At 36.4% G+C, this 14,152-nt stretch overlaps 1 protein-coding gene across 4 annotated transcripts in view; it reads left to right on the top strand.

Annotated features, from left to right (window-relative positions):
• LOC113231320 (protein lozenge-like) overlaps positions 1–14,152 on the top strand; it is a 92,127-nt gene that overhangs the window by 797 nt on the left and 77,178 nt on the right. For all 4 annotated transcript variants that reach the window (XM_026465597.1, XM_026465596.1, XM_026465599.1 and 1 more), the window contains exon 2: positions 13,629–13,868. In XM_026465597.1, coding sequence (XP_026321382.1) covers positions 13,629–13,868 — 240 coding nt within the window. The remainder of the gene's footprint in view (positions 1–13,628; positions 13,869–14,152) is intronic.

The raw sequence follows: 14,152 nt of genomic DNA, 5'->3' as shown, positions 1-14,152 counted from the left end.
ATCGTCAAAAGGGCCTTTACACTTGCGATTTTAATTCAACTCTATATCTCTAAAAAACGGAACATTTTTTTAAATAATATCAATTGATGAACGCCTATGTCGTGCACCTGGTGGCAAGCGAAACGTCTATCCATTACAGTTGCAGTGCCACTCAGAGCTTTAAATCACAAAGATCTTAGGGGCACTGCCACTACGCCCGTCACCTTGAGGCATAAGCTGACAAGTCCCTGTAATTTCACCGGCACCCTTATCCTTCCAAACCGAAACGCAGTAATGTGGGCATTACTGCTTGGCGGCAGAAGTAGGTCAGATAACAGTTCTTACCTGGACGAACTCTTTCACAAGGAGCTCTACTGCTGCAACTTAATGAATTCCTAACCCAAAACCGGAAAATTTAGAAAACAGCTTAAAAGGCTTAAGTTTGTTTAGTTTTTTAATTGCGTCTTAGATTTAACAATCGTGATTATGATTAAGTGAGAAGCCCTCAATAATGTATATACAGGCTGTAATCGTTAAGTGTGCCCAAGCGACTATTCCGTAAATATAAAAAGATATCAAAAACCTTTAAACTAACAACGAAAAACATTACCTAATGAGTAAAACGACATTAATATTTTTTTTTTAATAAAACTAGAAACATCCAAAATTTAAACGTTTAACGCTCCCATACATTTAATGTGACTTTCGTAGAGAGGCTTTAGTTTCGAACAATTGCTTTGAATACAAAACTTTTGAACTTGCTTAAAAATAAACATCACGTTTTTTTTATTCAATTAAAAGATAGTTTTATTAATTTATTTATAGCAGTTTCTTTATTTATAAACTTATTGTTACCTCTTAAAGTAGTTCAACTAAAGCCTTTTGACGAATACCTTACTAAATGTATGAGAACGTTTAAAGTCAAATTGAATATTTCTACTCTTATTTAAAAAAAGTTATTGATGTCGTTTTACTCGATACTCGATTCGATATCAGTTTAAAGGTTTTTGTTGTCTTTTCTATTTACAGAATAATCGCCTGGTTTACACCCTGTATAGATGTAAAAAAATTTGGCAACCAATAGAAAACCCGTATATAGGTATCCTTCATATCCTTTAACATAAATGGTCGTAACTCACTTAACAATTTTGTATAGGGTAGTACAGCCTATTTCTGCCGCCAAGCAGTAATGTCAGCATTGCTGTGTTCCAGATTTGAAGGGTTAAGGGTGCTGGTGAAATTACAGGCACATTGGACTTGTCAACTTATGTCTTAGGGTGACGGGCGCAATGTTAGTGTCTCACAGATCTTTGCGATTTAAATCTCTGAGTGGCACTATAACTGTTATGGACATACGTGTAACTAACCATCAGGAGCATGGCTTGTTCGTCCCGTCACTTGATGGTATAAAAAAATAGGAGATTTTTTTATTTTAATTTAAGTACTATTAATCTATGTAGCTATTTTCTTAAAAAATGTTACTTTTTGAAATTGGTCACATTATTGTCAAGGGTGCGATGTATACTTACTTACACACATATACGTATATGCAAGTGCTAGGGAGGTTGGAGTAAGCGAAAAAGTTCATGAGAATGAAAGCTAGTGATGTAAAATGTAGTGTACCGATTGTCGTACGAGATACTGTACTGTATAGGGCATTGTCCGATGGAGCGGAATTAAAGCACTCGTAAGAAAGCAGCCTAATGAATTCTGGAATATCAACCAATCAACGACGTTTTCAGTTGCAGTATACTCCAATGACTAGCTCATGAAATTGGCTAAATTGTTTCAAACAATTGCTGCGTTGGATTGTTAGCTTAGATTACTACCATTTCTTCAAATACATGAATAAACGGGCCCGTATTCAAAAAACTGAAGCGTGAGGAGAGAAGGTCTTTGCTTGCCCCAAGGGAAGACTGGCTTGATAATATTAATACATTTAACACTTTGCAGCACATGCATCAAGTGCCTTCTCCAACCTTTCGTATAATAAAGGCACATGTACATCAAAAGTTCATTTATTACACTTTTTTTTAGAATATGAAATGACGGGACGAACGAGTTGTGCTCCTGTTGTTAAGCGACACGCCTATCCATAACAGTTGCAGTGCCACTGAGGTTTTAAATCGCAAAGATCTAAGGTATACTGCCACTGCGCCCGTCACCCTGAGACATAAGTTGTCACGTCCCAGGCGTCTGTAATTTCACCAGCACCCTTTAATACAAATAATACAAGCTACACGAAATAAATTTTGTAATTGTGAAATTTTATATCTCTCCTATTTAAGCATAAAAACGTTATAGATAAATTTAGTTCGACAAATACGGTTTTTAAAGAAGTCATAGTCATGAAGGTTGAGTCGATCACCGGCCAAAGGTAAGCTGCGGAATTTGGACCACATAGCTTTCGCCGGTGAATCCAAATAGTAACCAGATGTGGCCTTGTTACACTGAAGATACGAAATATCGCCCCATCGTCACGTCTATATACGTTTCACATAAAAGGTCCTTTTGTCATTTTGTGTTATGTACCCTATGAATATAGAATTACTTACCATTGCTTTCATAGGCAGTGATTCAAAGTGAATCTTGGTCTCTGATACCAGATTCCACCGCACCCTCCCGGTTTTAAATTCTGCTTTGAGGAACTTCTTCCTGCTCCTCGTGGATACTGTACAGCCCGTACCTACAGCATGCCCGACTCCACTGAGAAGATGTTAATACTCATTGTCCTATGGACTAAAACTTCCTCTCTTCACCTAAGCATTCATGGAACCACGAATGCATTACATCACGAAGGCGCGTGGTCTCATTCGCTTGTCTATCCCGCTCATCTTTTTCTCATTTACTCATAACTAGTTTTATATACTCTTCGCTTGTGCCTATTACATAGAGATACGCATTAAATAGTCACTAGTATCGAGGTCCCTTAAGTCTTTCTGGATTTAATTGCTCTATTATTATTTTATTATTACGTAGGACATCCGTCTAGTCATTGTCAATTTGGTGTCCCAAGTACGCTCTTTTCGCAGCACTGTCTTTTTCCCTAACAATATTGGGTTCGGACTTCAGATCCTCAATTTTTAAATTCTTTTTCCAGCTCTTATAATCCTTTTCAGTTTGAGGACTTTCCGCACTAATAGTTTTTTTCTTATTTTTTTTAAGCTAAATATTAAAGCTTCGCGACCGTACATCAAGATCAGTCTTATTACATTGTTATAGACGCAGATCTTGATTTTTCTGATCGTGATTAATATAGAATTTAACTCTAGCACCTCTCTTACGGGAGGTGAGAGAGCTCTTATAGAACTATTCAAAGACACAAGGTCTCTTTTTGAGCCATCAATAAGCGATGTACTCGCCAATTATATTAATGACAGTTTTGTAGTTGGATAGTGGTTAACGACTTCGGTGGTCCAGCGGGTAGCACTATAATAGGCGCTAGATGAGGTCCCGGATTCGATTCCTGATAAGACCAATTTAGGAAACTATTTTTTCCAAATTGGTTCCGGTCTAGGTAGTGCCGCCGGAGTTGATTATCTTTTAGTAAAGCACGTATAGGTCTGGGAATTTCCTAATTTGAGACAGGTTATTGGAAATAAAACTGTTTTTTTTTCTCGGATCAAAATCTTGTATATATTTTTTTTAAACTAACACATCGAGGTCTTTACAAGTCCCGTAGTCATGGCTGACTGGTGACCGGTAAATTGGTGTAATTATATGGCATAGCATAATGCTATCTCAATCGCTAAGTACTGGTCCTCACAAATATAAACGCCAGAGTCGATACACCAAGAAGAAGCATTATTTTTATTTCAAAAAGTCCTATTTTAGTGAAGTACCATGTCCAATAGTGCGACGTAAATAAGTTGATACATTATAGTGGTACACAGTATAATATGTAAAAAAGCCGTGGCTCACTAATAGTTTGATTTGATTCGTGGGTTCGAAACTGGGCTTGCACCTCTGAATTTTTCGGAATTTATTTGCGAATCTACACAAATCTGCAAAGCAATGAAGTTTCCAATCCGTAGTAGGCTTGCGTGGGAACTATACTATAGCCTAAGTATTATTATATAGTATTTATAATACCACGATCTCCAACCCGACTGTCGCGCGTGACGGTTAAAGCACATTGTCTTTTTTAGAGGGCCTATATCCGTTAATGGAGTATAGTAAAGTCAAAGTCAAAGAATCCATCCATTCCATCGGTAAAATAAATTTACACTTGAAAACGTCACATTTAAGCTACTGCTCGTTCACTACGCTGACTTCCCTGAGAAGAACGAGCAACAAACTCTAGAGATTGCTCTTTCAAATAAACTTAAATGCTATGGAATACGCTTTGATTCAAATTTTTGTGGATTCTGGGGTCATGTCGTCTTTCCATACATCTTTATCTAACACGTAGTCTCAAATTTCGTAATATAACTAATCAATCAAAATATTTGTAATGTAGTTTTTAAACTTAGGATAATCTTAATACATGCTCCGGAATCTTATTGTAAAAACGTATACAGGTCCCCATAAAAGAGTTCGTTACGTCGTTAAACGAAATCGTGATACAATAATATATGTACGTGTGGCGCACTATAAGTTTCCGCAATTAATAAGAAAAAATACTATAAATGGTCAGATATGAATTTATTGTTTCTCAAAATATTCTCCTAAGCGTTAATGCACTTTTTCATACGAATGAATCAATTTTGAAAACATTTATGCCACTCCTCCGTCGCAATCTCTGAAACATATTTTTCATACTCTTCGACAGCCTCTTCAGGTGATGAAAATCGTTGACCGCGTAACTGGTTCTTAATTTTTGGAAATAAATAAAAGTCACAAAGTGCCAGGTTGGGACTGTACGCGAGATGGCTCATAAGGTCAACGTTGTTCACCTTCAAAAATTCATTTGTCTGTCTGCCTGTGTGAGAACTGGCATTATCGTGGTGCAAGATGTTACGGCGTTTACGGGTATTTTACGGAGTTTGTCAATAACTTCCGGCAAACAAATGGTCGTGTACCTATCACTATTCACGGTACAACGATTCTCCAAAGCAACACTAGGGTAACCCTGTGTCGCGGGTGCCATGGACACACACATAGACAACCACAAATTACACCCAAACTCACGAGAGAAATAAACGTAGGCCTTACAAATATTTCTCCCGACCCGGGAATCGAACCCGGGACCTCTGCGTGGCAATCCGGCATGGTCACCGTTTGGCCACGGAGGCAGTTAGTTAATCGTGGTACCATAAGTTTGGACTTAGCTCTAAAGTTAATATTACGGATAACTTCTTTCTTATTGAAATTATGTATATTTTTACAAGCATATAAAATATTTGAGTAAATGTACTGTGATGCCATAGTCATGATACCATTCTCCTTAAATTTTCTCTAAGAGAAACCCGAGGCCTAGATGGTAGATGGAGTCGCTCGTTTTTGCAATACAAATATGGTACCTGATTTCCCTCATCTTTATAAAAACGGCTTTGACAGAATGCTTGTATAATTATTTCAAGTTCATTAAGAATGTTAAAGCACATTACGTATGTACTATTACCGTTTTGCGTTACAATTACCAATAACTATACATGATTTGTTTTTATTATGATTATCACGTGACGGGACGAACAAGTCGTGCGTTTGGTGGTAAGCGACACGCCTGTTCATAACAGTTACGTTAAGATCTGAGAAGCACTGCCACTGCGCCTGTCACCCTGAGACATAGCTTGACAAGTCCCATGTGCCCGTAATTTCATCTGTAATTATATGCGCGTTACTGCTTGGCGCTTAAAAAATATTTTACAATACAACGTACCCATGGTTAAAGGTTGGCGATGATGTTAATGACATCAGACATGAGTAATAATTGGCATATTTTTTATAAACTGCCTCCGTGGCCGAACGGTTACCATGCCGGACTGCCACGCAGAGGTCCCAGGTACGATTCCCGGGCCGGAAGAAACATTTATATGGCCTGCATTTAATTCTCTCGTGAGTTTCGGTGTAATTTGTGGTTGTCCATGGCACCAGCAGCACAGGGTTTCCCTAGTGCGGGGCTATGTTGAGTGTGTGCGTTATTATTATTATTACAAACATTTCCCACTTCCCGTCATGAATGTCGTAGTTGGTAATTAGGAACTAAGCAATGTCACCCTTTTTAATCTATTTCAATTCTATCGTTTAATGAAATATGAAAAGAATCCAAAGACGCTATTACTTTGATACCAAGTTTATTCAATCTTATTTTATTTTTATATTTTTATTTAGTAATTTTTGTTTTTTAAAAATTTTAATTTTGAATTTAGATAATTTTAATAATAATTACAAAATTTTATTAGCCACTGTATTTTATCATTTTGATTTTGTTTTATTTTTGGTTTTAGATTGATTTTTTCTGTGTTTTAATTGTATTACTAATTTTATTATTGTGTTTTATTGCCTAAATTACGCAATAAGCGTAAATATGGAACTACATTCCTAAAATAAAAATTATTATTATTGTTATTACCAGGCCCGGGAAAGCCCTATTTTGCTAAATATAGCTAAAAACTTTAGTAGCACTAGATGTCCCTAGAGGCGACGAATTCCGAAAAGTAAATACAAAAATGTATGACTAAAACATATTTTACATGATAGAACAAAACATAATAGAATTTCGACGACTCGGCAACCGGACCTGTGGTTCAGATGGTTAGAGCAAAGCTACGGTGCAGCATGGATGTGGGTTCAAGTCGACGTCGTGTCGACGAAATTTTTACTGCGTGTTCGGCCTTTGTATTCATAACTATAACAAAACTAGTAAAGTTGTTAAACAAAATAATCTTAACAAATAAATTTTAGAAACCGTAGAGCACTACGGTTTAAAAGAGTAAGGGTGCTGGTGAAGTAACGGGCACATGAGACTTATTAACTTATGTCTCAGAGTGACAGACGTAGTGGCAGTGTCTGTCAGATCTTTGCGATTGGTTGAGTGGCACTGCAACTGCTATGGACAGGCGTGTCGCTTAACACCTGGCACACGACTTGTTCGTCCCGTCACTTGATATCGTAAAAAAAAAGTTTGATAATGGACACTTACTCTAAAGATTACTTCCTTTTCGATAGTTGAATTTTAAAAGTGTTGACCAGACAAGACGATTATTAATTGACAATTGTAATTTCCATTACCGGTCAATCCAGTAGTTATTATGATACTAAAAAACAATTATCAAAGAAACAAACATGTTTTTGGTTTTTTTCTATCGTCTTTGTTGTTGACATTTAATTGAATTTGCGTAGTTTACGTTAGAAAAGAATTGTTGAGTTTGATTTTTATTATCCCTATTATTATAGAGCTCTAAAATCTTTTTATTCATTGTTTTCGATTATCACACTAAACAAAAACAGAATTTATAATGTAATCCGCTGGGAAAAATCTTAACACTGCGATCTAGAAAACAACTTTTTGCTCAATACCCTCTAGCGGTAAAATAACAAAAGAATGCCTTAAGACATTCCATTATTATTGTTAAGACATTCCAAATTCATATAACTCTTTTTAAAGGATAATATCCTTCAGCCACTACAGGCCTAACGTAATTCGTGGTGGAACTAGTGACGTTACCATTTTGTTTCTACTTATTCTATTTTCAAAAAATATGTTTTCCCAAATATTACCCAATAAAATTAAATGTTTCCATGGAAAAGGAAAGGGATTTCCAATTAGTACGTCACCGATTCCGTGATCTAGTCATCACAGTGACGATAATTTAATGATGTAAACACCGAAATGACGTAGGAGGAAATTTGTAACATATTAAAACGCACGGTAAAGATCGCTTGAGTACGAATTGTAGATTAATGGAATAAGTGATAGATACATAACCGGTTTCTGTTTGTTGTGGAAACAAGAATATGATTATACACACCACTATGTATGTTTAAAAAGTATGCGATCTATTTTGTCTGTTTTGTCAGTATTTAACTGACCTCAAAAAAGGAGGAGGTTCTCAATTCGTCTGTCTGTTCTTTTTTTTGTATGTATGTAATGCGATAACTCATTATCATATGTGAACCTATTTGTATGATTCTTATTTTGTTGGAAAGAGTACCTCAGTAGTGGTCCCATCTAAATTTGAAGAAAATATTCCACCACTAAGGGTGGCAAACTAGGGGATGAATCGCTTTTCGTGCACTTTCCGGTAACCGATTTCCATTTAGAAAGTGAAAGAAAGAAAGAAAGAAAATACATTTATTTGTTTATCACAATGACACCACAAAAGAAAAAAAGAAACAAAACAATAAAAATGTATATAAAAAATGTGATTAAATTAAAACACGAACTATTCACACATATAATAAAAAATACTAGAACTATTTACACAAATAATAAAAAGAACACTAGATATAGAGATAATTTTTGTTGTGCCAGCCGCGGTAACAAAAGGGTCACAAACTCAGTATTTGCTTGAAAACGCAATGCGTTCCCAGCACTTATTTTCAATTAGGACCCTTATTGCTCTGTACTGATTATAGCTAATGACGTATCAATAAAATTATATAGATTATTTAATTGTATAGTCAATACCAAAGAGACCAAAACTATTTTAACATATTTCTATCAAATCGTTCAGAGTTCGCAAACATTTGGTCAAAAGAAACTGTATGTCAATTAATTCGCATTTAAGATTGACAATTAAAACAGTTGAAAGCCTGATTCTAAGTGGTCTTTTTATGACACAAAGTGTCGCGACGAACAAATCATGCGCCCAGTGGCAAGAGCCTGTCTGTGGGCCTGTCCATAACATTTACGGTGCCGCTTGGAGCTTCAAAACGCAATTTAGAGCTTTAAATGCACTGTCCTTTTACCCCGTCTTCAAAAAAGACCGACTACAGGCAATCCCCACAAAGATCGAACAAAAAGACTTTTACTAGAGGTAGGTGCTAAATGACGTCACTATGAAAAAATCACATTGATCAGCCGTCATATAGTATCATCATGACTTTTTACGAAGGAATGACGTTCCAGAATCACGAAGGTTGTCCTGCAGTTCCACTGTCACTCATATTACGACATACGACGTATTTTTTTTACAAACAAAATCATGAGAGAAATAGATAGTATTATTATTATTATAACGGCTGTATTATTGTAGTTCGCTTTTATTTTTGTTATGAACTAAGAAACAACCCTGAGACGTAAGTTGACAATTCCCATGAACCTGTCGTTTCTCTACCACCCTTACTTACCACCCTTCAAAACCGGAAAGTACACCACAAGATCTATAACTTTTTTTGTTCTTTTAGTTTATCCCTCTAGGGAAAGGCAAAGGAGACTGAGTCCATACAGCCTAGTCTGTTGTATATTTTCTGAAGCCAAAGCCAAGTCTTCTTTTGTAGTAAGATTATTCGTACTTGATGGAAAATGTAAATTTTTTCCAAGTTATTTCACAATATATCTTATTTATATGTTTGATGTTGTTTAGTTATCAGGAATTTGTTAATAGAATTTTATTCGCTTGGAAACATAGTTTGGATGTAACTTTAATGGGTTTTAAATATCGTTGATATTAATAGCATAATTGCCTGGCCCACTTAACGTTTGCTTTGAATGTTTTTGTATACAAAAGATAACAATTCCAATTTGCTTCGAAAAACTTGTATGTTAAGTCAACGCCGATGTTTAAAAAGTCTATTAAAAACTACCAAACCAACACTCGCTGCGGCTAAGACTCGCCACGAAGCGGCATGCGCGGGAGCATCGCTGCCCTTCAAACCACATCGCCCGCAGCGCAAGCGGCGGCAATTTGTACCTAGCTTCCGTAAATAGAGAAACCGCTGTTATGCTATTAATGTTTTTTATACCCCCAACCGTTATACGCCAATTTGAACAGATTTTACGCTGCGATACCGCATACTAATTCGAAAGTGATATTCGTGGCCACAACAGTAATTCGGTGGTGATTAGTGCCAAAATACGTAGTGCTAAATCGTAGACAATTGATAGAGCACCTTTTGAAATTCGTAAAATTGTCATTATAAGATTTCTTCATCATCATCGTCAACCCCCATCCCTCTGCTGGGTACGGGTTTCCCCTCAAGTGAGGGCTTAGGCCATAGTCCGGGTTGGAGACTTCACACGTTTTCCGAGGATTGTGAACCCTTCGACGTGCAGGTTACGTCACGACGTTTTCCTTCTACGAAAAGCTCATGGTAAATTTAATTTGAAATTTCGATAAACTCAGAGGTGCCAGCCCGGATTCGAACTCACGGCCTCTTCTTAACAGGTGATAGGTCATACCATTAGACTACCTCGGCTTTTTTAAATAAAATTTCTTGATAAACTAAACATTGGAAATAAATCTATTATAGAGTTTTTGAACAAGAACTTTGTTTTGTAAATCAAAATAAAACAATAAATTTAGATAATATTAATAACGCACACACTCAACAATACTCAACATAGTCCCGCACTAGGGAAACCCTGTGTCGCGGGTGCCATGGACACACACATGGACAACCACAAGTTACACCCAAAATCACGAGAGAAATAATGTAGGCCATACAAATATTTCTCCCGGCCCGGGAATCGAACCTGGGACCTCTGCGTGGCAGTCCGGCATGGTAACTGTTCGGCCACGAAGGCAGTTAGATGACAATGATTCAAATTTTTATTGTATAAAAAAAAGTAAGATTTAGCAATTATGAATGAAAAATAATATCTGATAAATGTCCACCACGACCACAGTTACAGATGTCGATTCTTTCATCAAAGTTTTTAATCACTTTTTAATTAAATGGTGGGTCTATTTCGTTAATCACTTCAGAAATTTTGAGTTTTAAGGCTGCAATCGACTCGATTGGTTCCGTATGGACTCTGCCTTTAACATAACCCCATAAAAAATAATCCAGCGGTGTTAAATCACATGATCGCATGCCACTTAATAGCTGAATTTGCAATAAATTCATTGTTTCGGTGGCTGTGTGACTTGTGGCACCGTCTTGTTGAAACCACATGTTAGTGATATCCATATCATCAATAATAGGCCAAAATTAAGTTGTTAACGTGTCTCGATAACGTAATCCATTGACCGTAACCGCACTTCCAGCCGAATTTTCGAAAAAAAACGGCCCAATGCCAATGGCAAAAGTCACACAGCCACCGAAACAATGAATTTATTGTAAACCAAATTTCCCGATTGCTTAATTTCACGAAATTCAGCCGTTAATTTTTAATTTATTTTTGTGGGGTTATGTTAAAGACAGAGTCTATACGGAGCCAATTGAATCGATTGCAGCCTTAAAACTCAAAATTCATGAAGTGATTAACGCAATAGACCCACCATTTAGTCAAAAAGTGATTAAAAACTAAAGAATCGACATCTTAACTGTGGTCGTGGTGAACATTTATCAGGTATCATTTTTCATTCCAAATCGCCAAACCTTACTTTTATTATACAATAAAAATTTGAAACATTGTCATCTACATTTACTGTTTTATTTGATTTACAAAACAAAGTTCTTGTTGAAAAGCCCTTTACAATAAAAAGTCATATTTGTCGTTTATTAAGGTTAAAACACTGAATCAAAGGATTTTTACTTAGTAATGTGGACTTATAAAAAAAGAAATCTAAAATTGTTTTATAAAACACATTATGGACAGGCGTGTGTGTAGCTTACCATCAGACGCACGACCTGTTCGTCCCGTCACTTATTATTATAAAAAAAGTGTTACGCATTTAAAGTACGTTTTATCTATATTTAACATAAATACACTACTTCATAACAAATTCTTAGGTTTACGCGATTGTTACAACTACACATAGGAAATGAAACTATTTTTTTTGGATCGCGTATATTTGTTATATAACCGGTTGATGACTTTACCATCTGAGTCAGACGTGACTATGGTCCCTGTAAAGGGTCCGAACGTTGGTTTGTTTGGAGAAACAAATATATGCAATTTCAATGCTCTTTATTAGAAAAACATATTAAATCTTTAAACTCTTTAAATTTTTATTGAATTGATATTCAATTATTTTTATGTGAAATTACTCCACTAGTTTGCTATAATTATTAATACAAAGATCGAACACTCAGAAAAAGTTCCTTCGCTCCGGCCGGATTCGAACCGACGCTATAGCAACTAAGCCACGGAACGAACCAGCAGACATCACGAATTTTTCTATATGTTTGTTGTCGTGTCTTCGTATTTGGTTTTTTCAACGACTTTTTAACCGTAGCGCCATCTATGAGATATTTTAAGTATTTCGTCACCCAGTTAAATACCTTTACAGCTACCAGCCCTAGCTAGAGATGTCGCTATTCATTTTATTGAAACTTTTTCCTGGATTGATATTCAATTGGAAGAAGATATAGTGACAAAGATAGAGAAAGGGATGCTTAGATGGTTCGGACATGTAGAGAGAATGAATGAAAGAAGACTGATGAAACAGATTTATAAGGCGAGTGTGACCGGGTAAGTTGGTATGGCCCGACCAAAGCGATCTTACCGTGACCAAATTGAGTCTAGGTATCCTAAAGAAGGGCCAGGTCAAGAGTACCCTTAACCGACGAACGTGTATGAAAGCATTGATGCGTGTTGATGTGACGAAAGATGTGCGTCAGGACCGTAGCAAATGGAAGACTGTTGTCTCTGCCTACCCCGATGGGAAAAAGGCGTGAAGTATATGTGTGTATGTATGATGATATTAAATTATTTTTTATATGAAATTACTCCACTAGTTTGTTATAATTATTAATAAGGTTCGAATCCGGCCGGATCGAAGGAATTTTTTCTGAGTGTTCGATGTTTAAACTCTCTTTGAATTTTGTCTATAGGCCATTGACTTACAAATAAATGGACGACGGGTATAATACAAAAACCACGAAAAAAAATGTCCCAAGTCAACCTATTTAAACGTAGTGACATGTAAAGGAATATGAAAAAGCTAAAACGTTGAATTTAAATTGTAATGTCACCGCAGTACTGTCTAATTTTGCTTGCTTCGCTGTCAGTCGAACAAACGAAGACTAAAGCGTAAATGACGCTCTGTATACGATTTTAACGCCCTATAAGTTCGGACACTTTTTAGTGCGGACCCGACGTCCATATAATTGTACGAGTAAGTCAATGCTATAGGCAGTATAGCTCACTTCAGGGGTCTTCTTTCGTTCCCCGTCCAACATTCGTCCAAAACAATTATTGTCAAATAAGTAATACTCGACAAAATTAAAAGAATTCATTTGCATCATGCGTCTTATTTTGGTCGAGTATTACTAGTATTACATCCGTAGAACAAAGATCTATGTGCAATGATATATAAATTCTCAAAACACCTTTATACAGGCCTTGGTTTGAATAACGAAATAATTCTCGTAACGTGCTTAATCTCTTTTCTCTATACAATCACATCCGAGTCTTTTCTTCGGATGCTTCGATTGTTTCGAACCGACATCAGACGGAGAACGAGTAGACCCCCAGTATCAAGCTCCAGCACATCGGCACATCGCATAATTTGAACTTTAATTTGAATTTATTCTTGTAGGCATTCAGGGTGGTAGTAGAGTGGAGTCATCTGCTTGTCCCGTACATAAAAAACTCTCTAATTACGCTATGTTAAGGTCTTTTTTCTAACGTATTCAAAATTTTTCTTTTCTTCTAGTGCGCACAGGCAGCCCAGACTACATGTGTACAATGCTGCCTTTACACTGGCGGTCAAACAAAACACTGCCGACTGGTTTCAAAGTGGTGGCTCTCGGAGACGTAATGGACGGCATCAGGGTGACGATAAGAGCAGGGAACGATGAGAACTGCTGTGCAGAACTTAGGAACAATGTAGCGCATATGAAAGGCAGAATTGCTAAGTTCAATGACCTCAGGTTCGTTGGGAGAAGTGGACGAGGTAAGTTTGAAATTTAATTGTTTTTTTTAATATTCGCACGACTGATAACCGAAGTCGTTTCCTTTTTATCCCCCTTTAAAAAAGGAGGTATTTTTTGTGTTACGTGATTACTCTGACATTTGTCAACTGATTTATATGACTCGTTTCTTATTGAAAAGGGGGTACCTCAGTACTAATTTTACTCAAATTTGAAAAAGATGTTACACCATTAAGGGTGGCAAATTAGGGGTTGAATCAAGTTTATTGAATTTTTTCTTTAATACACTTATTTATATTGCCTGTCG

This window comes from Hyposmocoma kahamanoa, unplaced genomic scaffold (genome assembly GCF_003589595.1).
Source record: "Hyposmocoma kahamanoa isolate Upper Pololo Valley unplaced genomic scaffold, ASM358959v1 65, whole genome shotgun sequence".
Lineage (NCBI taxonomy): Eukaryota > Metazoa > Arthropoda > Insecta > Lepidoptera > Cosmopterigidae > Hyposmocoma > Hyposmocoma kahamanoa.
This window is presented reverse-complemented; position numbering and strand designations above follow the sequence as displayed.